The sequence below is a fragment of the Camponotus vicinus genome, unplaced genomic scaffold, assembly GCF_025532165.1.
Source record: "Camponotus vicinus isolate PSW18456_S1 unplaced genomic scaffold, iyCamVici1.0 SCAF_13, whole genome shotgun sequence".
In the NCBI taxonomy this organism is placed as follows: Eukaryota; Metazoa; Arthropoda; class Insecta; order Hymenoptera; family Formicidae; genus Camponotus; species Camponotus vicinus.
The window spans coordinates 10,083,547-10,109,981 of record NW_028141949.1 but is presented as its reverse complement, the minus strand read 5'-3'; the positions used below and the strand labels follow the sequence as shown (position 1 = coordinate 10,109,981).

Here is a 26,435-nt window from a genome sequence, read left to right as displayed (position 1 = left end):
GTCACCAAAATTTTGCAGTAAAACAATCTTTGGGATATACTGCAGTTGTTCGGCGGTAAGCCGGAAAATGTCTCTTTCATCCGACAGAAGGAGAAACATTTTGATACTGAACAGTTTCGAGTTGAGACACCTCTATAAATAGGTCTCCCCCCTCGTGATCATTCGCAAAATTGATTCGAAAGAGAAAACATGCGGTTCGTGCGACAAGCGCGGATAATCAAAGTATCAAATTTCGACGATAGACTAATATCGGAGAAAAAAGTACGCAAGCATGGAAACATGCTACCGACTACTATACGCAGTATCGTTTGCGGCCCTTCAAACTGTGGTAAGACAAACGTGTTGATTAGTTTGATGAAAGTCCGTACGGTGTACGTTTTGAGAACGTGTACGTATACTCGAAATCGCTTCAACAACCGAAATATAGATACTTGGAAAATTTATTAGCACCTATAGACGAAATTGGTTATTTTACATTCTCTAATAACAGCGATGTCATTCCACCGAGCGAGGCGCTTCCGAATTCCATCTTTATCTTTGATGACGTGGCATGTGACAAGCAAGATATGATAAGAGAGTACTTTGCAATGGGTCGACACTCGAGCGTCGACTGTTTCTATCTTTGTCAAACGTACGCCAAGATACCTAAGCATCTTATACGCGACAATGCGAATCTTTTGATTTTATTTAAACAAGACGGCACAAACTTGAAACATGTGTACAACGATCATGTAAATACCGACATGTCTTACGACGATTTCCGCGCATTGTGTCAGAAATGTTGGCAACGCAAATATGGCTTCGTAGTCATTGATAAAGACAGCATGTTGATCAATGGACGATATAGAAGAAGATTTAATGATTTCGCGATACCGTAAAGCGATCAGTCGTCATCGACACATCGATCGAGCATCATGAACGGTGATCGTGAAAAGATTGCGAGAGAGATTGCAAAAACGAACGAATCAATTCGCAAAAAATATCGTGCTTTGAAAACTGGTAAAATGGAGGAAGACGTTGCATTAGAAAGGCAATTTAAGCCAATTACCGAACCTTTAAAACAGCTTGTCGAAAATACTGTGGAATCTGATGCGCCGAAAATCGAGCCATTGAGTTTGACGTTCGGAGAGAAGCACGAGGAAAAAATAAAAGGGTCAAAGCATGGAATAAAGCGAGCACGGATAAATATGCCGATAAACGATTCGCCGATATATTCGACACCGAATCGATCAAAACGAAGGAAACAATTTTCTAATATGGCTACTGTTTCTACTCCGATAAAAGTACAACCGCGTCAAACAATGCCATCCCCGTTCGTCGAAGAAATTTACGAGATCACGCCCGATTCGTTTGTAACATCGGTCCGACACGAATTAGAAACGTCCGAAAATCAGAAAATGTTCCGAGATCATTTTGGTCCACTAGCGCAAAAATATATAGGAGCTATCATGAGTGTTGATAAAAATAAGAGTATGGATTACGTCTACGGTGTTAAATTTACCAGCAAAGGAATGATGCTCGGTGATAAACGTTTCGATGTGCACATGGAAGATAATATAATTATCGATGGAATAAAATATACGGGAACCGAAGGTATCTACGATTTGATTTTTAGAAAATTTCCCAATCATAAAAAATACACTCAAGACGATTTGTATAAATATCAAAGTATATTAAAAGCAACAAATGCGCATAAACGTGACAACAAAGTTAATAATCCTATTAAAAGTAATAAAGGATACAAGTACAAATATATAATTGCACCATTATTCCCCGATAGAAAGGTGGGAAGAGGTATAGACTCATCGCGAACCATGACGCTAAGCGACAACATGATCGATTACGTGCATTGGAACGATCCCATCGAATTGGTAGATCGTTTGCGATTGCTGGACGCCTCGCGTCGAGCCGGCAACAATGCTCACGACAATGAAATCTTGTCAATTATCGAAGAACTTCGCGAGGCCGACATTATTATAAATTAAACTATGCGTCGACGATACGTGTCATTCGGTCAATGTTCTCGGTACCGAAATGTCGATTAATAAATTTGGATTATCGCTCGGAACGTCGAATAATTTGTACTATCAATGGAATGGATTATTGAGAAATTACGTTCGCGATAACGCTCTCTGCCAGACTACTACAGGCTTTGATGCAAGGTCGCGCAAGATTCAACGCGTAGCGCAACCGGAAGCTGATACTGACGCCGTCAACAAACGATACGTGGATAAACTTTTGAGAGATCGACAGGGAGAAATTGAGCAAAAAATTATCGCGCTCGAAACAAACGTGCAGGCGCTACAAATAATGATGGACGAGATAAAGAATGTGCTGAGATATGCAACATCTGACTCGACACAGTAAACGAGACATACTAATATTGCAATAGTAATTATGCCTCGATCAAACGTGCGAAAGAAGAAAAACACCTCCGAAAAGCGGCAACTAGTCGAGGAATTACATGCTCCGGCGAGAAGAAATTTTCCACGAAGACGCGTCATTGTACGCGGATACGACGATCTGTGGCAGGCGGACGTGGTCGACATGCGTTCGTACTCTCGACTCAACAAGGGTCATAAATATATACTCACAGTTATCGATGTGTTGAGCAAGTATGCGTGGGCCGTACCGCTCAAGAGTAAGAGCGGAAACGAAATATCCGAAACGATCGCAAAGATTATTGGAGATGATAAAAGGTGTCCGAAAAATTTTCAAACCGACAGAGGAAAAGAATTTTACAACGCGAGTGTGCAGAAACTCATGAAGAAACACAACATTAATCATTACTCGACATATTCCGTTATGAAAGCCTCGGTCGTGGAACGATTCAATCGTACTTTGAAAAACAATATGTGGAAAATGTTTACGCTCAACGGAAATTACAAATGGATCGACGAGTTATCTCGACTCGTTGCAGAGTACAATACGCGAAAACATCGCACCATCGGTATGAGACCTGCCGACGTCACTCCAGCGATCGCCGAAAAACTTTTAAATACGGTGTATAGCAACGTAAAAATTGCGGCTCCGACAAAATTTAAAGTAGGCGATTCTGTACGCGTGAGCAAATACAAGACCATCTTTGAAAAAGGTTTCACGCCTAATTGGACGACCGAAGTTTTAAGATTGTCGAGGTGCAGAAAACTAATCCCGCGACATTCATACTCGAAGATTCGCGTGGAGATCCCGTCGCTGGAGGATTCTACGAATACGAACTACAATGCGTCGCTAATCCCGACGTATATCTCGTGGAAAAAATTTTGCGGGAAAAGGGTGATGACGTATACGTGAAATGGTTGGGAATGGATAAATCATACAACTCTTGGATACATAAAAATAATGTATTATAAATATTTATTAAAATATATAAAATATGTGTATAAAAAATATAAAATTTATTAAAATATAGAAATATATAAAATGTATAAAATATAAAAATATATACATGGTTATGTACAAAATATACAATTAATAATAAACAAAATATACATTTATTTACAATGGTATTCTATAATGTCCCCGCGGTAACGTATCGGTGGTTTCGGGTACGATATACCGCTTATCGTCGTACGGACTCAGAGCAATTTTCGACTCGCAGATCGTGTATACTTGATGTAATTTAGATCGTATACACGACTGCTGACGCGTCATTTCAATTTCTTCGTTTAAACACCGCGTGTAATCGTCAAACGTTATCGTTCTCGCGACAACGTTACTCTTGACACCTTTAACTTTCTTCGTATCCTTTTTCCCATTCACTCGTAACGCGTACATCTTTGCTCTGAGCCCGACGAATTCGGTCATTATGGCACCGTTGTTTTCGTCCTTCATTAGACCCGGTACATTTTTATTTACAAGCGGTATTCCGTACACATTATCCACCGCATAATCACTCGTGTCGAATCTGATGATATCACACTTCATATTCTCATACACATCCGCGCACTCAATGTGATATATGAGACTATCCGTATCGGTATACATTACCCGGCATTTGTCGCGATACATTGGCGTCATATACTCGTGATGAAACTCGTACAAACATGTCTTGGATATGTCGAGTATGGACATACCCACGTAAATCGGTTTGTAGAATTTCACCTCGAATTTACGCAATTCCACAGCGATTAAGTTTTCTGAAAAAACGCTTCTGCTGTGGAAATTTGGTTTCGCGATCATCGCCTCTGCGCCGTACCGACCATCCCACTTTGTTAATAATTTAACATCGATACGATTGCGCACATTTTCCATCGTTTTACCAAACACCGCATTATTCATTAATTTATATAAATTTTTTTCGAAATCATTTTTAGCCAATGTTCTAAAATGTGTATTTAATTCTATGTAATTTCGAAGTCAGGGAGATTGTGAAAACTGTAAAATTCGATGTATTTTTGTAACGCGAAGACCGTGACGCGTACACTGCTGCAGGTTGCGATAGTGTATCACTTAACGCTTCTTATCGTATAGCGTTGCAAGCAGTTTGAATTCCCGCTTGCCAGGTGATTTGTCGCGTGTCAGGCAAAACGGTAGGTCAGTGTGCGCATCGTGAAGATGTTGCGGGTACTCGAGGTCCACTTCGAGGACATAGCCTGTAGGCGAATCTAGCGCGATGTATGATACGTCAAAATTGGACACGTCATCGACCCATTGAAAATCGGCATAGGGCAACGGTTGACACATTGCCCATCCGTACAAATTATTTACATCAAAGTACATCAGGTACGATGATGGTTTCGATGGATCGTACGACTCCATGTACTTGTTATTAGCGCGAGCGTATCTACCCGAACATTGACTCAGACCGCCGCGTATACCACGTTTGATGAACATAACCATGTCGATGTCAGTAAGCAACTCGAACGTAATTTTCGTATGCTTGAACATGGCGTCCCACGTGTATCCGGGGAGAGTATAGTAATACGCGGGGTCGAGTCCGTAACTTTCGATACATTTATCTCGAAAGTTTTCGAAAATATCGGCTAATAACAAGACATCAATTTTAAGATATAAATCGCTATATTCGCCTAGCGTCCGAATGGAGAATCGCGTCCAGATGTTCTCGGCGTGCGCGTAATCGCTCTCGGATACAGTTTCGCCGGTCAAGGAACTGTAAAACGATTTGCGCGGTGGTAAACATGTATCTTGCAACTTGTCAACGGAATCGATGTATTCGTACGGAAATACACCTTTTCGCGTTAACAAATTGAAATGTTCGGTTGATAAATTTTGAAATTCTGATTTTAAAATTTTGAGTTTGTCTTTGTCCAAAAATGATGCCAATTTATCGAGACTCGATGCGAGAAATTTGAATGAATCGATGTAACGTAATTTTACATGATTTTTTGATTCTTCATCCATACAAACATTTTTAGTAAACGAAACATATTTCTCTTTAGTTATCGGAAGTAACTCGATTTTCCCTTCGAACGATGTGGCTATTTCCTCGATAATAAAGTGCGAATCGTAACCGGATAAATTATGAAAAACTATGGGAATACAAAAAGATTCTTTATAATTTAAATTACAATTTGAGTGTGCTGGACCTCTGTACCGCCCGGTCAGATGGCAATGATCGCGAACGCGTGTATCGTCTTGCATGAACGGTTTTTCGCATATATGACATTGAGTGGCTCTATGGAATTTCTCCCACTCTTCGGACGTCAAATTTACCATGGGGACATTTATTTTTAAAATATTTTTTACACGTAACGCTAAATTTTTGAGGTCTTCGGCGAACCATGCTATACAATCGGCGCTACGACGCTAATGGTACGCTGATAACGATTCATCGTACGAACAATGTACATAATAGGCTATACTAAATACTTGGTGATGTTGACGCAAATTTCGCTGTTCTTCATCCATCTTGGCCAGAACGCATTCCAGGTCGGCGTAGACCACAAATGGAAGCCGCTCCTTCCGATTAAAATTGTTGAACGATAGCCACTTGTCCTTATCGCTCGGCAATCGGACAGCGCAATCGTTCATCTTTCCGCAGTCGACCGTATGCGACTGCAACTTGGCGTCTGAATTAAAATAATGCAGGCATCTGTAAAAGAAAAATTTTTTAAAGATTTATATAACAAAGTGTATAACCTATAATTATTCAAATAATATAAATTAAACTTACCGATCGCAGATATATCTTTGACCGTTGTGTTTGCTCAGTTGTGAGCTCACGAGCCGGGATAAATTTTTAATCCATGCAAAATGTCCGACGCTGTTGTCGTCTTCAATGTACAGCAAGTTGATATGCTTATCCCTCTTCTGCTGCGAAAGACGCATCGGGACAATGCTGTTCTTGTCTTCGATGTTGTACACATTTATAGAAATGTCATTGGCAAGTTCAAAATTTTTTATTTGGTTCACTGTCACTGGAAACTCAATGTTCTGGAGATTCAGCACTGTCGTGTAATGCGGGTACGATGATTCCCGTTCCGCCTTTCTTTCGGCGGGGTATAGGGCGGCGACCACTGCCCACGCGAAACATGCATTGTCTCTGGATTGTATATTAATCACCGCTCTTTTCATCATAATGTTCCGCGGTAATTTGATGTGACATCCCGCACGCATAGGATTATACTTATTTATATTTACAGTTAAATTTAGTATTGGCGACAAAGCCCACCCGCTGTCGCGTTCCTGAAATTCTTCCAGCGACGCTAGGGTGGGTTCGATAACGCGCCGTTCGTACCACTCGCGTAAATCGGATGTGCGAAAGAGTTCATAGTTTCTCGTATTGATACTTTTGTTGGCGCGTTTATCCCCAGCCACGAATTCACCGTTAAATATAGTGTTCACTTTCATACAATTGTGTCTTTTTATAACGTTCTTCACATGTTCTACCACAATGTCTTTGGCGTCATCGAGAAATTGGCGAGGTTCGATGTGATTATAGTTTATCACCGCACCAGTCGATACGCGACTCTCGAACGCCGTATCAATCTCGCCCCACACAAGTCCATTTTGACGCGCGCTACATCCGGCACCCGCGTGTATGAAACGTCCACGTACCGAATTTTTCAACCCTTCGAGGCGCGCGATCCGAGCAATCAGCGATTGTCGATTTCCGATCGATAATCGCGGTCGCTTGATGCGACTTTGCTCTTCCAACAACTCGATGTATTGGTCGCATCGTTGCTCCCACACAATGTAGTCTTCCAGCGAATCAATCAATGTGGATTGCTCTCGCAAATTTTGTTCCTCCATATTGTAACACACACTTGCGAAATGCGCTTCCTAATGATAGTTCTGGATGTACTTTAGCAAAAATACTGGCGGGGTGTGCCTCTTTATCACGATTTATATACTGTCTCGTGCATATCATCGAACATTCTAGAATGATTTCATCTTAAAAAATTCCCCGGAATAGCGTCTGCAATTTAACCTTGATAATTTCGCGTTTTGTCACGTACATTTGAAAAATCTAACGTGATTGCATCAGGAGCTGCCGTACATCGGCGCTCGATTTTAGCGAATTCAGCTAAATCTTTGTCTAGGGGTGATGTGCGTTTTAACCTTGACGGTTAATCTTTGTTCCGATGCGCATCTTAACCTTGAAAATTTCGCGTTTTGTCACGTACATTTGAAAAATCTAACGTGATTGCATCAGGAGCAGCCGTAAATCGGCGCTCGATTTTAGCACATCCAGCTAAATCTTTGTCTAGGGGTGATACACATTTTAACCTTGACGGTTATTTTTTTTCGCGTTTTGTCACGTACATTTGAAAAATCTGACGTGATTGCATCAGGAGCAGCCGTAAATCGGCGCTCGATTTTAGCGAATTCAGCTAAATCTTTGTTCTGGATGATGTCATCGCAGCCGTACATCGGCGCGACAAAATTTTAGAGGAAATTAAAATGTCGTGTCAGCAATAATCCCCTCTACATTGCAATTTGCGATACTATTTGAATTGATATTAATTCTAATACGATCAGTATTGCATCAATCACGCGTGTGAAAGGTTCGCTGAAGAAATCAACATGAATTTTTACGTTGCGATTCGAAACGGTGAAACTCCACCGTGTAAGAAGCAAAAATGTAACACGTAAGTTTCGATCGTTTAAAAATTTTATTTATTAATTTTTTTTAAATATTGATCTAATTTATATATTTTTATAGCATTCAGCCTCGTCGTGCGTCTCGCATACTTGGAAGAAGATACGCTCTAACCCCAATGTCGTACAAGTATTTGGACATTGGAATAAGCGTTGGAGCTGTATCGTACGTGGAACTGATTCTCGGCGATAATCGAGGCAATCAAATAGTGTTACCTTTTTCAACGTGGAATTTGTTGATGCAGAAGCAAGCAGACATTGAACAATTTCTACAATCGACTGCTCTCCTATTAAGGATTGGAGATTTATCGATCGAAATGTATCAATCGAAAATTGTAAAACTCACATTATGTGACAATTCTTTGTACATGAAACCACCGACATTATTACATTTATTTAATTTTGAAAATTGTATCGATCATATGCACAATTGGTTATGTGAGAATACGTATCTCGTGAATGAAAAATTTAAACAATTTGAAACTGTATTACAACGTAACAATATTACTACTGTATGCGATGCTGTAAAAACGATACGCGATAGTGATGTCTTTAACAGCGAATTATTAACATGCGCTGTAAATAATATTCTTTACGATGCGTGCAATAAATAATTATTTTTATTCCATCTGTGATTTTAATTCTTTCCTTCCATACGAATAAGAATAGTTATACTTTTCTCAACACGCTCCGTTAAAGATGTAGAGAAATGCTGAGGTAGATGAGACGTGATGCTCTAGTTGAAATGAAACAAAGGATATTAAACGTTATATAATGAAGAGGAGCCTGCGACATTAGAATATTATTTCTTTCGTTAGTCTTTGCGTTTCGTTAGTCTTGTGTTACGTTAGTGCAATGGCTGAAGACGACGTTATTGTCATCGATGACGATACGGATGATGATGATTATTGGATGGAAAGAGAGAGAGAAATGGATGAGATGGAGAGAGAGAGAGAGAGAGAGAGGAGGGAGAAATGGAGTAGGAATCATCCGATGGGAAACCTGATTTCCGTTTTCGGACTAGTGATGATGAAGAATTACTTCAATATGAGCGGGAACAACTTTCAAAGAAGAATCTGGAAACTTCAATCGTTCAGTTTATAAGACATCAAGAGCTCGGCTTGGAAAAACCTCGCACAAATTCGTTGAGGACATTTCTTCTAGCTCGAGAAATATGTGCGCGAGATTTTGCAAAATATCATGGATGTAAATGTTTCAATATAGAACCTAATCATTCTAACGTAAATTGTATTGGAAATAAACTGCGTGAAAATCTCGAATTAATAGAAGATTTTGAAAAATTGGAAGAAGATGATCATGAGAATATACTACGGCGGAAATTGGAAACGTTGAAGGTAAAATATTTTTGTCGATGTATAATAAATTTAAAACACTTAAAATTAATATGTTTGATTTTAGAGTTTACGTGATGATATGAATGGTCGACGAAAGGATAAACAGATATGTGAATCCAAATCTGCATTAAAATATAAATTGTGTGTATTGTATAACGGTGAATGGAAAATGCCATGGAAAGTATTGTAAGTAACTTTCAATTTATAATACATCAAAAGTTCTAAAATAAATTATTAAAAAACTATTCAAATGTATTTTTCTGTTCCAGGAGCGGCCCCCTTCAGCCCGGCACATCGACCTCTTAGCCTTCTAGGAGCGACCTCCCTTTTAGCCCGGCGCATCACCCCCCCCCTATATATATCTTTTTTATATTTTAAATTTTTATTTTATTATTTTTATTATTATATTTTTTAAATTCTATATCTATCCTTTATTATTATATATTACATATTAAGCACACACACACACACACACACACACACACACACACACACACACACAATTGTATTACACACATTTTAAAATAAATTTTGATTGAAAAAAAGAATGTGATTATTTACTCGCCTCTCCTTGCGTTCCCATCCCTTGCGTCTCTCTTGTGCTAGTTGTAAGTATAGCGATATCGTTCTCTCTCGTACGCGTTGTTCTCGCGCTATTATCGTTCTCTCTTTCGTACGCGCTATCGTTCTCTCTCTTGCGCTAGTTGTAAGTATAGCGATATCGTTCTCTCTTTCGTGCGCGTTGTCTTGCGCTATGATTCCCTCTCGCACGCGTTGTTCTCGCGCTATTATCGTTCAAGTCTCGCGATATTATAGTTCTCTCTCGCACGCGTTATTCTTGCAATATCGTTCTCTTTCGTACGCGTTGTTCGCGATATTATCGTTCTCTCTCATTCATATGCTCGTCGCTATCACTCACTCACTCACTTACCTTTGCGTCGTCCTTCTCCTACCTATGCAGCATCTTACAATGCGTCGTCCTTGTCCCACGTTGACGCCATCCTTGTCACACATTGATGTCATCCTTGTCACATATTGATGCCATCCTTGTCACACTGTCCTCTTCACACACACACTTAGCGCTATCCTTTTCCCACACGTAGCGCTATTCTTCTCACACCACCGTCTTCTTTCCGCGGATCCCCCTTCTCCTCGCGGACCCCCTCGTCCATCGGTCGCGCCGCGGATCCCCCCTACCCGCGCGGAACCCCTCATCCATCGCTCGCGCCGCGGATCCCCCCCTACCCGCGCGGACCCCCTCATCCATCGCTCGCGCCGCGGATCCCCCTTCCCCGCACGTGACGTCACCTACCGCACGTGATGCCCCCCCCGCGTAACGTCACCCCCCCGCACGTGACGTCATCCACCGCACGTGACGTCATCCCCCGCGCGACGTCACCCCCCTCGCGCGACGTCATCCCCCGCGTGTCGCCCCCCCCCCCGCGTGACGTCATCCCCCGCGTGGCGTCACCCCCCCCCCGCGTGACGTCATCCCCGCGTGACGTCACCCCTCCCCGGCGTGACGTCACCCCCCGCCGCGGTTCCCCCTCGCCCCTCACCCCCCCCCCCTCGGAGCCCCTGGGTTAGAACTCTCCTAGTATCACTACTTATAAGCATATTTTTATATATTTTTTAATTTTAATTTCTTGCGTCAACAGAATACATTTTGCTTATTATTATAACTTTGGTATATTTATACTTTTTGTATATTTATAAAAATAAACTTTTTAAAACTATTTTGTATTATATATATGTATTGTAATAATTTTTTGTATATATTAAAATATATATTAAAATATTATAAATATACTTATATAAAAATGAAACATATTAAAAACTATAATTATAAAAATATACTTTTGTAATATACTTTTATAAATAAGCATACTGAAAAGAATTTTCATCTTCTAAGATTGAATCAAAATGAATTTTCAATTCTTGATAGGAAGAATAAGTTATTGGCAATTCTAGGGTATTCGAACATGTATGGGCTACAGGATAACCCGAAATTTTAAAACTCAGTTATTTTATCAGGCAAGTCTAGTGATGCAGTTACAAAGAGTAACAGTTTTAAAAGATTTTCGTGTGTCAAATTTTTTATATATGTTTTGAAAAAGTAGAAAACTCGAGTTTGAATATTATTCAACTCTTCTGGATCAGTCTTTAGAACAGTTACAACTTTACTAGGATTAGCAACTTGTTGTTCAAATAGAAAATTTACTTTAGAATCAGTCAAATCTGTATAAAAGTTTTCACAAAATAACGGGATTCCATCTTTAATTTTTTAAATAAAAGTATGACTTTCTATGCATAAAACGTTTTCTGCTATAATATTAAGCTGATCTTTTATTTCTGATTTTTTTGGATTTTCTAGAAGTCCATAAGTTGCAAAAAGGTCTAATAACATGTCTTTTTCAGAATCGTTTAATTCTTCAAAAAAATTCTTTGCTTTGTATATTAATCTTTGTTCTACTGGTGTTAAGAAGTAAAAAAGATCTTCCAATAACATTTCTTGATTTATTTCTTTATTGGGAATATAAATTTACCATGCGACACTAGTGGACGAAACGCAAACTAAAAAATATGGCCGTCGCAAAGGGCGATTTAATATTGTTTAGATACGGCAATCAATGTGTTTTTATGAAATAAAAGTGAATAATACATTGAGAAGTATTTATTATAAAATAAACAAAAAAATGGAGTTTTCACCTAATCATAGAAAAAAAAGCAGTTCAGGTAGGTGCTGCGTCAGTGGATGTACGTCAAACAAGAATGTCAATCTGAATTTGAGTTTCCATACTGTGCCAAAAGCAAATAGTGCCAAAATTGCTAGAATAAATCTTTTTGAAAAGAGAGAACTGGTTGACAAAAGAAGTGAATGGTTAAGAAGTTTAAAAGTTGCAGATGAAGATAAAGAATTATTAGTATGTTCGTTGCATTTTAACAAAGATGATTATTACTTAACAGGTAAGTTTTTTATACAATGTAGTTATTAAAGATTTTTTATATATATGTTAGAAACAGTATTTTTTTAAGATTAATTTATGCTTATTAATTGTATAGATTATCATTCAAAAAGACGTATCCTTCGAAAAGAAGCAGTGCCTATGTTGATTAATTTGGAAAGTAAACGAGTTGCTAATAAGCAGAGAGAAAAGAGAAGGGTAAATATTAAATATCCAATAAATTGCAAATTTAGATATGTGATATATTGTTTATTTATTTATGAATTTTGTTTATTTTGGTTATAGGTGCAAAGACAGCTAAAGAAAGAAATTGAAAAAGAAGAAAAAATAGAAGATAAAAATAATGCAAGTAATGAACCTATTCCAAGTGCTATGGAAATGGAAAATGACCAGTTCAAAAAAGAAGAACCAGAATATCACGATTTGGATTGTGAATTTAATTCAAAAAGTATAGAATGCAAACCTGAAGCATTAATTGTTGATGATGAGGTTGAGCAAGACAATATAGCAAGTAATTCTAATATAAAAGAGAAAAATAAAAGTGATGAGAAGTTGATTCAGGATAAAAGTGTTCAAGTTACAAGTGGTGATTTTAAAGTTTCATTTTGTTCATTTATAAAAACTGATCAAGATTTGATAACTATGTGCAACATAAGGAATTTTAAAATTTTAGATGAATTGACAAGTTTAGTTGATGAAGCGTATCCTCCAAGTAGAAAGACTTTATTAAATACTCGTGAAAAGATTATATTGACAACTGCAAAGTTAAAGTTAGACATTGCTTTTAGTGCATTAGCTATTTTATTCAATCAAGTTTCTGAAGTTACCATTCGCAATGTATTTTATGATACAGTAAAAAAATTGGCTTCTGTTTTACAATCTGTTGTTACAAGAGTAACAAAAGAAGAGATTGAATGCAATATGCCAAAATGTTTCAAAAATTTTGAAGCGACAACATCTGTATTGGACTGTACTGAAATAAAAATTCAAAAACCAAAATGTTTGAAGTGTCGCATAAAACTATACTCACATTATAAAGGTGACTTAACTGTAAAATTCATGACAGAAGTAACACCAGCAGGCATTATTGTTTTTGTTAGTGAATCATTTGGTGGAAGAGCATCTGATAAATGTATCTTTAATTACAGTGGAATATTGCAAAATTTGGAAAGTACAAGAGATGCTATTATGGTTGATAAGGGTTTTTTGATTAATGAAGAGTGTTTACAAAAGAGAATAAAGTTAATTAGACCACCTTTTTTAAAAAACAAGCAACAGTTATCAGAAGAAGAAGCACTTCTAAACAGAGAGATAGCCAGCGCAAGAGTGCACATAGAAAGAATGAATCAGCGTATCAAGCAGTTTCAACTTTTAAATAACAAACTTCCTTGGTATTTCATTAATTATATTGATGATATTTTTCTTATTTGTTGTGGACTAGCTAATTTGGGTACTCCAATTCTTAGCGATGACAAATTTTAGAAAATAGAAAAACATATTTATTAACAACACTTAAACTTTTACAAAGGTAAACAGCTAATAAAACTCATGTCTCTTATCACTTTTAAAAAATTTTATCACTTTTCGTTCAATAGTCTTATCACCTTTAAAAACTATAAAACTCTTGATTTTAAACAAATTTCATGTAACATATTTTTAAAATAAATATTTTTAAGAGTATGTAATAAATTATTTACATAAATATCATCAAAATTTACTGTCAATATTTTTATGGAATGGGAAATATTTGAATAAATTACAAAATCACACTGCTTTAAATTTAGTAGGCCCATTCCAAATTGGATTTGGGCATAATATTTTTTTTTTTTTTTTTTTATTTCATTTTTTTCCAAATGCAAAAACTTGCATTTCTTTAACAAAGTATCACTTTCTGTATTTTCAAGTTGATAAAGACACTTTATTTCTAATAGTCTAAACAAAGTTGACTCTTTTATTACTATACCATCTGGCGAAAAAGCCATCCATGATTCGCTTTCACAAACAATCAATCCGCAGTCTTGAATGTATAAATTTGTTTCTTTGGCATATACTTCTTTAGCTACTCCTTCGAATGTATTTCCATGCATTGTGTATTTATTTTTAAATTCTTTTGGCCAAAAATATTTTAAGGCCTTATCTGACCAGTTACATTTACTATATGTAAATAAACTATAACACCTATAATTAAAATAAACATTTTATTATGCAACATTATTTAATATTGCTTGTAAAGTTACAACTGAAAATTAATTAAATACTTTTAAATTACCTGCTTCCTGTAATTCTATATTGCCTCTCTTTTTTCCAATATGATTTATATCTTCTAGTTTTTAAAGCTGTTTGCAATACATTATCACACTTCACAGCAGCGTTATAAGTTTTCTCACAGCAATCATTCAAAGCGAATGTAGTTGTTTGTAATAATAAAATAACTTCTGAATTCGAAGCATTAGTGATAGCTAATTGTGTGAAATCGCAATTTATATTCTGAAAACTTTTTGAAACTCCGCTTTTCTTTACATTTTTATAATTTACATTTTTACATCGCCCATTATGAATCTCAAGTAAAGGAAGTCTTTGTTCTTGTCTGAACACATTCTTATTGCGATTTCTGTAAATTTAAATATAAGAGAGATATTAATGTAATTAGAAATTAGTTAAAAAAAATATATAATTTATTAAGAAAGTAAAGTATGTAATTTTTATTTATACCTATGCTTTGATATAGCAGATTCATTATCACAGTTGATTAACCTATTTCTAAATTCAATTAGCTTTACTTCTGACAATGTCGGAAGTCTTTGCTGCTGTACACAACAAAATGTTTTTATTGGTTTGGCATCAAATTGTTCCAGAACAGGTTGTTTGAAATTTTTCCATACACATTTTTGATCGGTGCATGATACTAATTCTAACTTATTGAGATCAACTCTGTATAAAAATTAATATTTAAAAAATTTTGCATTATATAATTTTATTTGGTAATTTAAAAAAACATACCTATTGCAATATAACAAAACAGCTACTATATGTTTGCAGCTATGACTCGTCCCAGCTTTGCAGGAGCAAATCATTTCCTCAATGCTCACTGTATTTTCACAATTATTATTTTTATTAATTTCTATTGACAATACTCCTTTTATAGTATGTGGATCTGATGAAAGTGAACTCGTTTGAAGACACAAGGAAAATAAATAAATTTTTTCATGACTTTTTACCGTTGCACCGCACATGATAATTAGGCCAGAATTTATTACATTCTGGCCTTCAATCATATTTCTTGAAGAGGGTGTAGCATTAGTATAGCTACACAAAGTATCTAAACGCAATGACATTTGCGTTTTTTTAACAATTTTTAAAACAGAATTTGCATTTATTCTTAAATGTCAAATCGCCCTTTGCGACAGCCATATTTGTTATGCGACACGAGCGCCTCCCTACCCGCGGTGGTAATTTTTTTTCTCAATCTAGCGAACCTAGTTTCAAGTATATGGATTTACATATATTCGTTGGGATTGATTTCGTTAAAACAATGGTATGAGCTAAAATTCTACCAATGATTGGAAAGTTTTCATCTAAACCTTTCTTTATTTTTGATAACGATAAGAAAGGAACTGACCGGTTCTCTCCTCTAAAGAATTCGGGCATAATTTTTTTTCAAAACTCGGAAAATAATTTCTTTGTTAAGCCACCATAATCTAATCCTAATTCGTCTTTAAAAGCAACTTTTATCTTTTTTTGTACTATAGTTTCATCTTTATATAAAGTCAACATTTCTTCGATAATATTTTCTCTTTTAATTATAATATCTGTATCAATTATTTCTTTATTAGGTAAATCTGGATATTCAATTTCATTAGTAAGTTCTTGGTTTGTTTCTGTAATATATGATAAATTGTCCAAATTCGATAAATCTGAAACAAATTCATCTGAAAAAGAAAGAAACTTGGCTGTTAATGTAGCTCTTGCACACAAGACGCAGAAACGCTTGTCATGCAGTAAAAAGCAACGCGACAGCCAATCATTATTCGCTTTTATGAAAAAACAATAAATCGATTGTGTTGCTTGCCGCGCGGCAAGCATTTTTTTGTTTTGTGTGTAGGAACCAATACTGATAATATTTCTTTCTTGAAATTTGATTACAGCTTCATTTTTGTAACAAAAAAAATTCAATTTGCTATTTATTATATTTGCCAAATAATGAAACAGCTTACTTAGATTTTGATCACTTTGATAAGAGACTGTTCTGTTGATTAATCTATCCTGATTCTAAACATCTTGAAAATCGTCATCAGATTCATCGTTATTTTGTTGTAATCGAGAATTTGATTGTGTATCTACAGACTCTCTTCTGATAATTTGTCTATTCCTCATATTATAATCCTGCATATCTTGATAATTATCATCAGATTCATTGTTGCTTGATTCTTGTCTAGAATTTGGTTGTGTTTGTAAAGAGTGTCTTCTGATAACAGGTCTATTGTGTCTGTTATGTCCTAACTCTTCTATCGATGAGTTTTCATATGATGCATCAACATCTGCATCGTTTATTATTGCAAAATTAGAAGACAAATCTCTATTTGGGATAATAATAATTATTCCTCTAGGCACTTCATTTAATAATTCTTCAAGTGTATCCACTGCTAATGATGTAATTTTTTTATTTCTAGCGCATTTTCCAAAACGAAATCCAACTGATTCTAATTGTACTCTTGAATAAATTTCACAAATGTATCTTTGGATTCTAGTCATTGACCAATTCAATTTAAATTCGATAATTTTTTTACCTGTCAATAATAATAAATCTTCATGATATTAAAAGTATAATTAAAAATAGTATAAATTAACTGTATTAATAGTATAAATTAATCGTAAAAGCTTTTTATTGTAAAATTATATTGTGTAACATCTTACCGAAACCATTTTCTTGCAAATAAGCACATTCGGTCACAGATGGATAGTAATCGGCATTTGATCTACGTAATAAGAAAAGAGTGCATTTTTTTACTGATTGTTTTGGCCGGCCTCTTGGGCTTCTAGATAATTGAAACGAAGGTCTAAAATTTTCCCTGGTAACTTGCATAAGTTGAGATCGTTGCTACCGAATAGTCTCCCTTACTGAATTTGCAATAGTCGATAATGCAAATTCGTCTCGGCTATTCATCTGACAATGAGACATAAAAACAAATACATAGCTTATATATTATTATTTATAAGCATAGATATTGCCATGCATAGCATAGATATTCACATACCACATCTCATCCAAGGGACATCACGATTATCACGATATCTATCGATGTATATTTATATTGTTTTACGCAAAATTTGTGAAGATTTCCAGCAATACGAACAGATCTTATGTCAACAAATACGAGTAATACGGATAATATGATGACCGTATAATATGATTCGAGTACCATTAGCCTTAAATATCGTGACGATCGGCGATATCCTATGGACAAAATATGCTGTAGATATTGTCATTGAACTATCTTAAAATATTAACATATTTCTATAATTACCTTTGTTAATATTGTAAAATTGCACTTCTCACTTCGACCAACACATTAATTTAACTGTAAAATGTGTTGACATGTGTATAAAGAAGGTTATGCACAAAAATCCCGCCAATACTACAGCTAGTGTAGCCAACTGATGACTAGGGAATTTATTTATTGCGACATATGTGTACCACAATTTAAGCAATACACGACTGTTGCATAAAATAAAATTTATTCAAATCGACGACAATTGCATAAAAATGGTAATTTTTACATTACAGCGATAATTTCAAAAAATACTGACGTTTTTCAAAACAAATTTTTACAATAAAGTGACAATTGCGGAAAATAATAAATTTTAACATTACTCTGATGGTTGTAAAAAATAAATAATTTTTTAAAGAAACTTAAATTAACACAATTATGCTCACTTCTCACAATAATATATATTTTGAAAGAAATTAAATTTGATTAAATGCAATATCATTGGTATTGCAAAAAATTTTTAAATTTATTTTTTAAACAAAATATGCTAAAACATTTTTGGTACCATACAAAATGCATTAAATCGAACATTTTTTAAAAATAAATGTTAGAATTTATGAAATCATGTAAATACAATATTAAGCAAGAAATAACAGATTCCATAAAATCGTTTCCATAAGATGTAATTATGATTTCTTCTACTGAGATTATTGCATTACTAATAAATAGCAAAACGGCATTCCATACGAACAGCAGTTTTATTCTTGGTTAGCCAAGAACTAGGGATCATTTGGAGACCATCTTCGAACTCAACAATACAGTTCTTCCATGATAGATTATAATTTTAATTCGGACTATACAGGGCTTACCAAAAGTGTGGAAACCCCTTAATATTTCGAAAAATACGCATTTAAAAAAAAAATGTTTCATACAAAAGTTATAGAGTTTTATGTGGCGCATTACACAGCAACATTATTATAACCTAGAATAGCGTTGTCAAGATTATATGAAGGTCACCTCCAACTTTTTAAATGGGACACCCTATATACTTTTGCATATTCTTGTAGCTTATCTCGAGAGCTTTCCAAAACGCTATAATTAAGTTAGTTTTTATTAAGTACTTTCCGAGTTATGAGGCTTGAAATCATTTCTTAATTTTACATAAACCATAAAATATCTTGTAAAATATTCATTTTTCGATTATCTTACCTTAATACTTTTATGTACAAAATAATGAGAGGAATCAATTGGTGTAAAGAAAACACACAGTTGTTTTTAAGAAAAAATGTAATTGTTAATTGCAAATTACATTTTTTTTTTCGAAACAATTTTGTGTTTTCTTTACACCAATTGATTCCTCTCATTATTTTATACATAAAAGTATTAAGATAAGATAATCGAAAAATGAATATTTTACTAGATATTTTATGGTTTATATAAAATTAAGAAATGATTTCAAGCCTCATAACTCGGAAAGTACTTAATGAAAACTAACTTAATTATAGTGTTTTGGAAAGCTCTCGAGATAAGCTATAAGAATATGCAAAAGCATATAGGGTGTCCCATTTAAAAAGTTGGAGGTGACTTTCACATAACCTTGACAACGCTATTCGAAGTCATAATAATGTTGCTGTGTAATGCGTCACATAAAACCCTATAACTTTTGTATGAAAAATTTTTTTTTAAAATGCGTATTTTTCGAAATATTAAGGGGTTTCCACACTTTTGGTAAACCCTGTATAATGAAATACGTGAGCTTATTAATGCAGTAATGGAAAAGCTGCAAACTCTTATTATTGTCTAATGGTAATTTAACATATTTAAATTTTAGATTCTTGATGTCGGCTCTCGAATATAAATAAACTATGTGTGATATTAATATTCGGGTAATAAGAGCCTATCGCGGATGTAATTGTGCGAAATTTTTTCCTTGATACAATGATCAAGACTTTATTTGGAATAATCTCTTGGTTTGAGATTTAATTCCAACGAATTCCCCTCTAACCTCCCTAGATGGAAGTAGGCGAGAAAAATATCAATCTGAAAGTCGCTGAATCGAACCCGAGTCTTTCGCTTGCCGGGCGACTGCTCTCACCACTGAGCTATTCCACATGGGTGTGCACCAATCGTGCAGTGTCCAATCGTGCAGTTTCCAATCGTACAGTGTCCAATCGTGCAGTGTCCAATCGTGCAGTTTCCAATCGTGCAGTGTCCAATATTACGTGTCCAAAAAAGTGTCACCCCTCGAGGAGTACATATAAGACTTCTTGGATCAGATGGAATTTTAAAATGACAATTTTTACATGTATATTGTTTTATACCTTTTAATAAAGAACGTAATGATGATTGTGGAATGCGTTCTTTTATTACCCAATGAGGTAAAAACGTTTTAAAATCAATATTTTCATCCGTGTTATCAAATCTGCTATCTGATTTATTATTTGATGTATTATTTGATGAACTACTTTCTGAAGCTGATGTGTCATTACTTTCTGAATCAATTTCTATATCACAGTTGTCAATTCTAATATCTTGATTGGATAATGATTCCTCTGATGCGGATTTATTTAATAATATATCATTATGTATGAAACTCTTAATGTGTGATTGTATACTTTCTAAATCAATTTCTATATTACTGTTGTCAAAGTCTTGTAAAGTTCGAATATTTTGATTGGATAGTGATTGCTCTGATACAGATTTATCTAATATATCGTCATTATGTGCAAAACTTTTAATGTGTAATTGGTAATTTGGTTATTGTGTATTTGGTAAAATAGATGTGGAAGCAGAAGTTGAAGGTTTGCTATCAAAAGAATTTATTATCATTTCTGTTTCTAATTTAGCTATTTTCCTTCTATGTGAGGAGCTAATAATACATTTGTACGTAGATTTTTCATGTGACATTTTCTATATTCCTGCATTTTATAACAAAACATTTTTAAAATTAAAAATTAATTTATAAATTCTTGTCATTAGAAATAAAACTTTTATTATCAGAAAAATAATTTTTTCTATCTTAACTTATTAATAAATAATACTATATTTATTTGCAAATAAAATTTATTACATATCCTAGAAATAAAATAAACAATTGTGTTATTGTTGTCTAGAGACAAGATATTAATTATCAAAAGGTTACGTTAGAAATTCATTGCTTGCTGTTGTTAAAAATCAGCGTTTAGTAAATAATTATGAATTAATAAATTTAATTAATGTATATTTTCAAAACTATCTAAAATTTTCTAAATGATCATGTCTGCTTTAATACAATTATTTCTACATTATTTACTTACAATTAAATGGATGCGTAAGCTTAACACTAACTTGTGAAAAATGACATGATTTAGATCTAAAAGGAAAAAATAATTTAAAAATTTCTTTATCTTTAAGTTCTTCCAAATATCAGAATTTGGACAAAGTATTATATAAGTAAGATGTGACATATATTTCTCAACGAGATATTTATATAAAAGTACATTTATTTATTTGTCACAACATGCTTATATCATCCACTTTGTCCAAATTCTGATGTTTGAAGAATTTAATAAAGATAAAGAATTTTTTTAAATTAATATTTTCTTCCTCTTAAAAAGCTTACACATCCATCTAATTGTAAGTTAATAATGTAGCAACAATTGTATTAAAGCAGACATGATCATTTAGAAAGTTTAGATAGTTCTAAAAACATATTACATTAGTTAAGAGGATGATGCAATCCTATTTTACCGATAAAATGTCATATTTCATTTTTGTCCGAAATCTTTTTATTAGTTGCACAAAATAATAAATGCTCCTCCACGATTAAAGTACATACAGAAACAAAGCGAGAACTTCCTGATTTTATATTAAAAATTAAAAAAAAATTGAAAAATCGTAAAAAGGTCACAACAATATTTGCTTAATATAAAAGTTTTGCAGTTTGTATGCACAAAATAAGATAGGTTCCCGCATTTTTAAAAATGAGTTTAGAAGCCTAATGAAAAAGATTTCGGTAAATAAACCGAAATCTTTTTCATTAGACTTCTAAACTCAGTTCTAAAGTTCATTTATATTTCTTCATACAATCTCTAGCGGGAATATATCTTATTTTGTACATACAAAGCAAATATTGTTACGATTGACCCCAGAAGCCGATAAAAAACTGTACTTTCTTAATTTTTTTTTAATTTTTAACATAAAATCAGGAGGTTCCTGCTTTGTTTCTGTATGTACTTTAATCGTGGAGGAGCATTTATTATTCTGTGCAATTAATAAAAAGATTTCGGACAAAAATGAAATATGACATTTTATCGGTAAAACAGGATTCCGGATTCCTTTTAAATTTATTAATTCATAATCATTTTTACTAAACACTAATTTTTAACAACAGCAAGCAATTAATTTCTAACCTAATAATATTTTTATAATTATTCTCTAGACAAAATACCATTACACAATTGTTTATTTTATCTCAAAGATACGTAATAAAGTAGTTTAATAAAGTAGTTGTAGTTTGCTAAAGCAAATATACAACTTACCTGTTTTTTACTTAGAAGAATAAATGCAATGTAGCTCGTAAGACAATCGGCAACGATAATTAAACAGAACTTCTTTTTTTTTTTGGCAATTGGCTGGAAGGCTTCAAAATGAATATGCCTATGCCTATATGCCAGTTATTGTTTTATTGTTAATTACACAGAACTACACAGAAGTTCACAGAAACATACGATAAAATCATGGCATGCTTGTAGGCACATGACACATTCGCTTATTGTTTGGCTGTCCGTCACCGCGCATGCGCAAAAGTACGCATGCGCGTACAGCCGGTCCCAGATATCGCCTATAGATGTCCTCTGGAAATCCAAAGGATATCCAATAAACAAAATCCTACAGACATCCAGTGGTTATCCAGTGGACATTTATGAGACATTAATATTTATTATAATATTGAAATTATATTAAATAGCCTACAGTAACAAAAATAATCATATATACATATTAAATTTTCATAAAATATATTTATAATATCTTAAAATATCCTACAAAAATCCTGGACCATCCTGGACGTATTCAGGATGATCCTAAGGATGTCTTGTGTTGTCTGGGTACTGTTATATTATATCACATATTGCCAAATTAATTCGAAAATTTATCATGAATATTTTACAAAAAGATTATAAAAAACAAATTACTTATATAAGTACAGAATTTTATAAATAATAACAATTATTTTGTGTTCTTGCATTATATGTTATATAACATGTAAGTATAAATTTTATAAAAGGGTCTATTCTCGAAATGAAAATATTGACGATATTTCAAGTAGTGCTTTTTTTACATGTAAATGCCTAAATTATTAACGATAACTGCAATTTTTCAGTTGTTTGTACGTATGATTTCATTATGACTAAGCTCTTGAAATTTTACGGATTCCACCCAAATTATATTAGCTTTTTTGACATTAACGTGTGAAATATATATTCCCTATCGCTAAGTAACTATATTAAAAATAAGCATAATGAATAAAATAAATTTATAAATAAAATAAATCTATATATAAATGAAATGTAATTAATACAGAAAGAGAAAGAGAGAGAGAGAGAAATTACAAACAAATATTTATATTATAATCTACATTCGCACAATATACTATGTAAAGATATGATAAATAAATAAGATTATAAGATAAAGAAGATTCAATTAATTATAATAACATTAGATCGGCATACTCAGTTCTCATTAAAAAAGATAAAAAGAAAATAATAAAAACAAAAATAAAAATAATAAAAAATATGTAACGATGCGTCTAAAACGCATCATCCCAAACATTCCCGGCCACTCCACCGGAAGCTGCCGCCCGACGACCATCCGTCGGGCAAGGGCAGGGGCGCAGTGCGCCCACAATTTTAAAACTACTAAAATTCTTCGGCCGAATATCGCCGAGAACCGACGAACGGCCCCGACGATACGCCGGGTAGACGGCTCCTTTCGGCAACCCCACCACCGCTCGGAAGGGTTGTACCGTCTGCGCCGACGCAAGTGAGCCACCCCGTATAAAAAGGGCTGTCGTCGGCCAGAGAAGACACTTCGTCTCACGCGGGCTTCGCAAGAGAACGACAATTCCGAATCCTCTCTGGCTAGTACAGCGCAGAGCCACCCAGAACCATATCCGAACCTCCCAGGTACCGATAAAAGAGATAGAAGGTGGAGGGCTACTCTACCCAATCGCTCACAAGGTATCTCCCAAATTACACCCAGACTGCCGACCGGATCGGAAGGAAACTCCAGTTCCGCCGAGCGTTCTCGGCCCGCCAGTCGACACCTTTCCTCACCACCGCCCGAGTATCATAAACGTCCCGGGGTGGAGAGAGAGCCGCCTCCGACGAGTGTTCTCGTCAGATACTCTCGTCCTCGCGAATAAATTCCTTTCCAGACATCTTACACCGCGATCCGATTCCGATTTATTGTCAGACACGCGAATAAATAAAAGATCGCGAACACAGTGAACCGATTCCGATTAATTGTCAGACGCGCGAATAAATTTATAATAAAAGATCGCGAACACAGCGAGCCGATTATGATTATTTGTCACGCGTACAAATTTAAAAGCCCGACGAATAGCTGACGGCCGTGCCAGACACCGCGACAAAAACCGCGCGTCAGCACGCAACAAAAACAGAAAGTTGGGAACCCGTTACGCATCGGAAGCGCTAACAAAAACCCGAGCGCCGGTCTATAAAACCTAGCGTTGGTTAATTGTAATTAATTTTAATATCGCGTGCGCGCGCGCACACACACACACACACACACACACAAACGCCATACTCACACATTGTAAAAGACAAGAACATACAATAATAAAGTTACACACAACTCCAAGTAAATCCGCGTTGCTTCTCTCTCTCTCTGATACACGAACTCCTGATCCCGGCGAGCTATACCGCAGCCGAAAACGGACCATTACAAATAAGATAGCAAACAATAAAATAACAAAAGAATTAACTTTAAAATTGTTCTATTATAGGAATAAAAAATATAGACATATTATAAATATGTATTTATACAATTGTAGTTATAAAATTGTATTTTTAAAATTATTTTGGTAATTGTGCATAAAAGGGGCCTCCTCTCCGATTTGCTTTATTTTTAAATATGTTATGGGAGATTTTCCCGAGTAATTTCGTATATATATAAGGGTTGGACTCAAATAGTTTTGGAAATATAGGCTGAAAAAGGATAAAAATAATAAATACAAAAATTCGCGTGGAAAGTCGCAAATAAATGTAGATATTATAATTTTACCATGTCATATATGTTTAAGGAAATATATTTAATAGAATATATGTATTTGTAAACTTTGCTTTTTCTTGCAAAGTACATGCGGGAACACTGCATGTTCCGGCCCCCGTAGGGGGGGCTCCACTTTCGGAAGATATAACCTTTTTTTTTTGGTAACTCAAGGGAAGTCCTTTATGGATACCTTCACCCTAGGGGAATCGGGTGGGGGTTATGTGGGATTCCCGACCTGACCTAATAGCCGGTCGGTATACCCACTAAAACCCCCGAGGTGGCCTTCCCAGCACTGGAGGGCAGGTAGGGGCCCGGAACTTGCATACGCACTACTACGGATGCCCCTGCCTGTGATTCCCTCCGTACCTGGGACCCAACCTTTTTTTTCCCCCGTCGGGACCCCTTCTCGGGGGAGGACGTTGTGCTGTCCTCCCCTTACTCCTACTACCTCCGTTGCGGACAGACAGGGCCACACCGTCTGTCCGCCTTCCTCGGGGGTCCACTTCTGGTCGACCCGGGTCCCCACCCAAGCCGACCGGACCCCGAGGGAACGCACTCGCGCTTGTACCCCATTGTGCGGGGTACTCGCGAGCGCACTCCAGAGGGAGGGGGTGGGTGCAGTAGCCCACCCCTTTTCCTCTCTCTTTTCCCGCTTGGCCTCTAGAGGCCTACTCCGCCCCCCACGCGGGGGCCTATAAACCCCCCTGCCTCGTCCATGCAATTCAATTGCAGGAGAGCACGCTCTCCCCACGTTCCTTCCAGTTCGGGTGGGGCTGAGGGAAACTATTGAGGGAGGGATGGTTCCCCGGTCTGTCGCACCCTCCCTACACTTTTCATCTCCCAGTATTGGGAGATAAGGCCCTCCGCCCTGATTTCTCGCCCTCGTTCTCCTTGAAGGGGGAGGAAGGAGGGGAGGATGAAGGCGAGCTCGTTGTCTTCTCCTCCAGACTCCCCTCCCTTTCTTTGGCGTTAACAGGAGGGGGAGGAGGCAAAGCCGCCGCCTCCCGACGCCTAATCCGCTCGACCGCTTCCTTCTGGAGCATTACCGCTTCACAGAAAGAGGCAACTGCCTTCCAGTCCTCTTCGCTACTGGTCATTTTCGCCACCGACAGCGAAAGGTCTTCGCCGACAGTGTTGGTCAGGACAGGGCGCTCATCACTTCAGGCCGAACACTCGGCTAGTGTATGTTGCGCCGTGTCCCTTTCTTCCTCGCATTGGTGGCACATGGTGGTGCGCTCCTTACCTATCCGACATAGATACTCTCCGAAGCATCCATGCCCGGACAGCAC

General features: G+C 35.8%; 1 protein-coding gene across 1 annotated transcript; it reads left to right on the top strand.

The window, feature by feature from the left end:
* The first annotated feature begins 12,757 nt into the window (after nt 1-12,757).
* Nucleotides 12,758-13,867, top strand: LOC145963952 (uncharacterized). The gene has a single exon (XM_083086315.1). The coding sequence runs from the start codon at nt 12,758-12,760 to the stop codon at nt 13,865-13,867; it is 1,110 nt and encodes a 369-aa protein (XP_082942441.1).
* The last annotated feature ends 12,568 nt before the right edge of the window (nt 13,868-26,435 follow it).

What these genes read in the sequence shown, in the direction of transcription:
- LOC145963952 (XM_083086315.1), top strand. Translation starts at nt 12,758, where the DNA reads ATGGAAATGGAAAATGACCAGTTCAAAAAAGAAGAACCAGAATATCAC.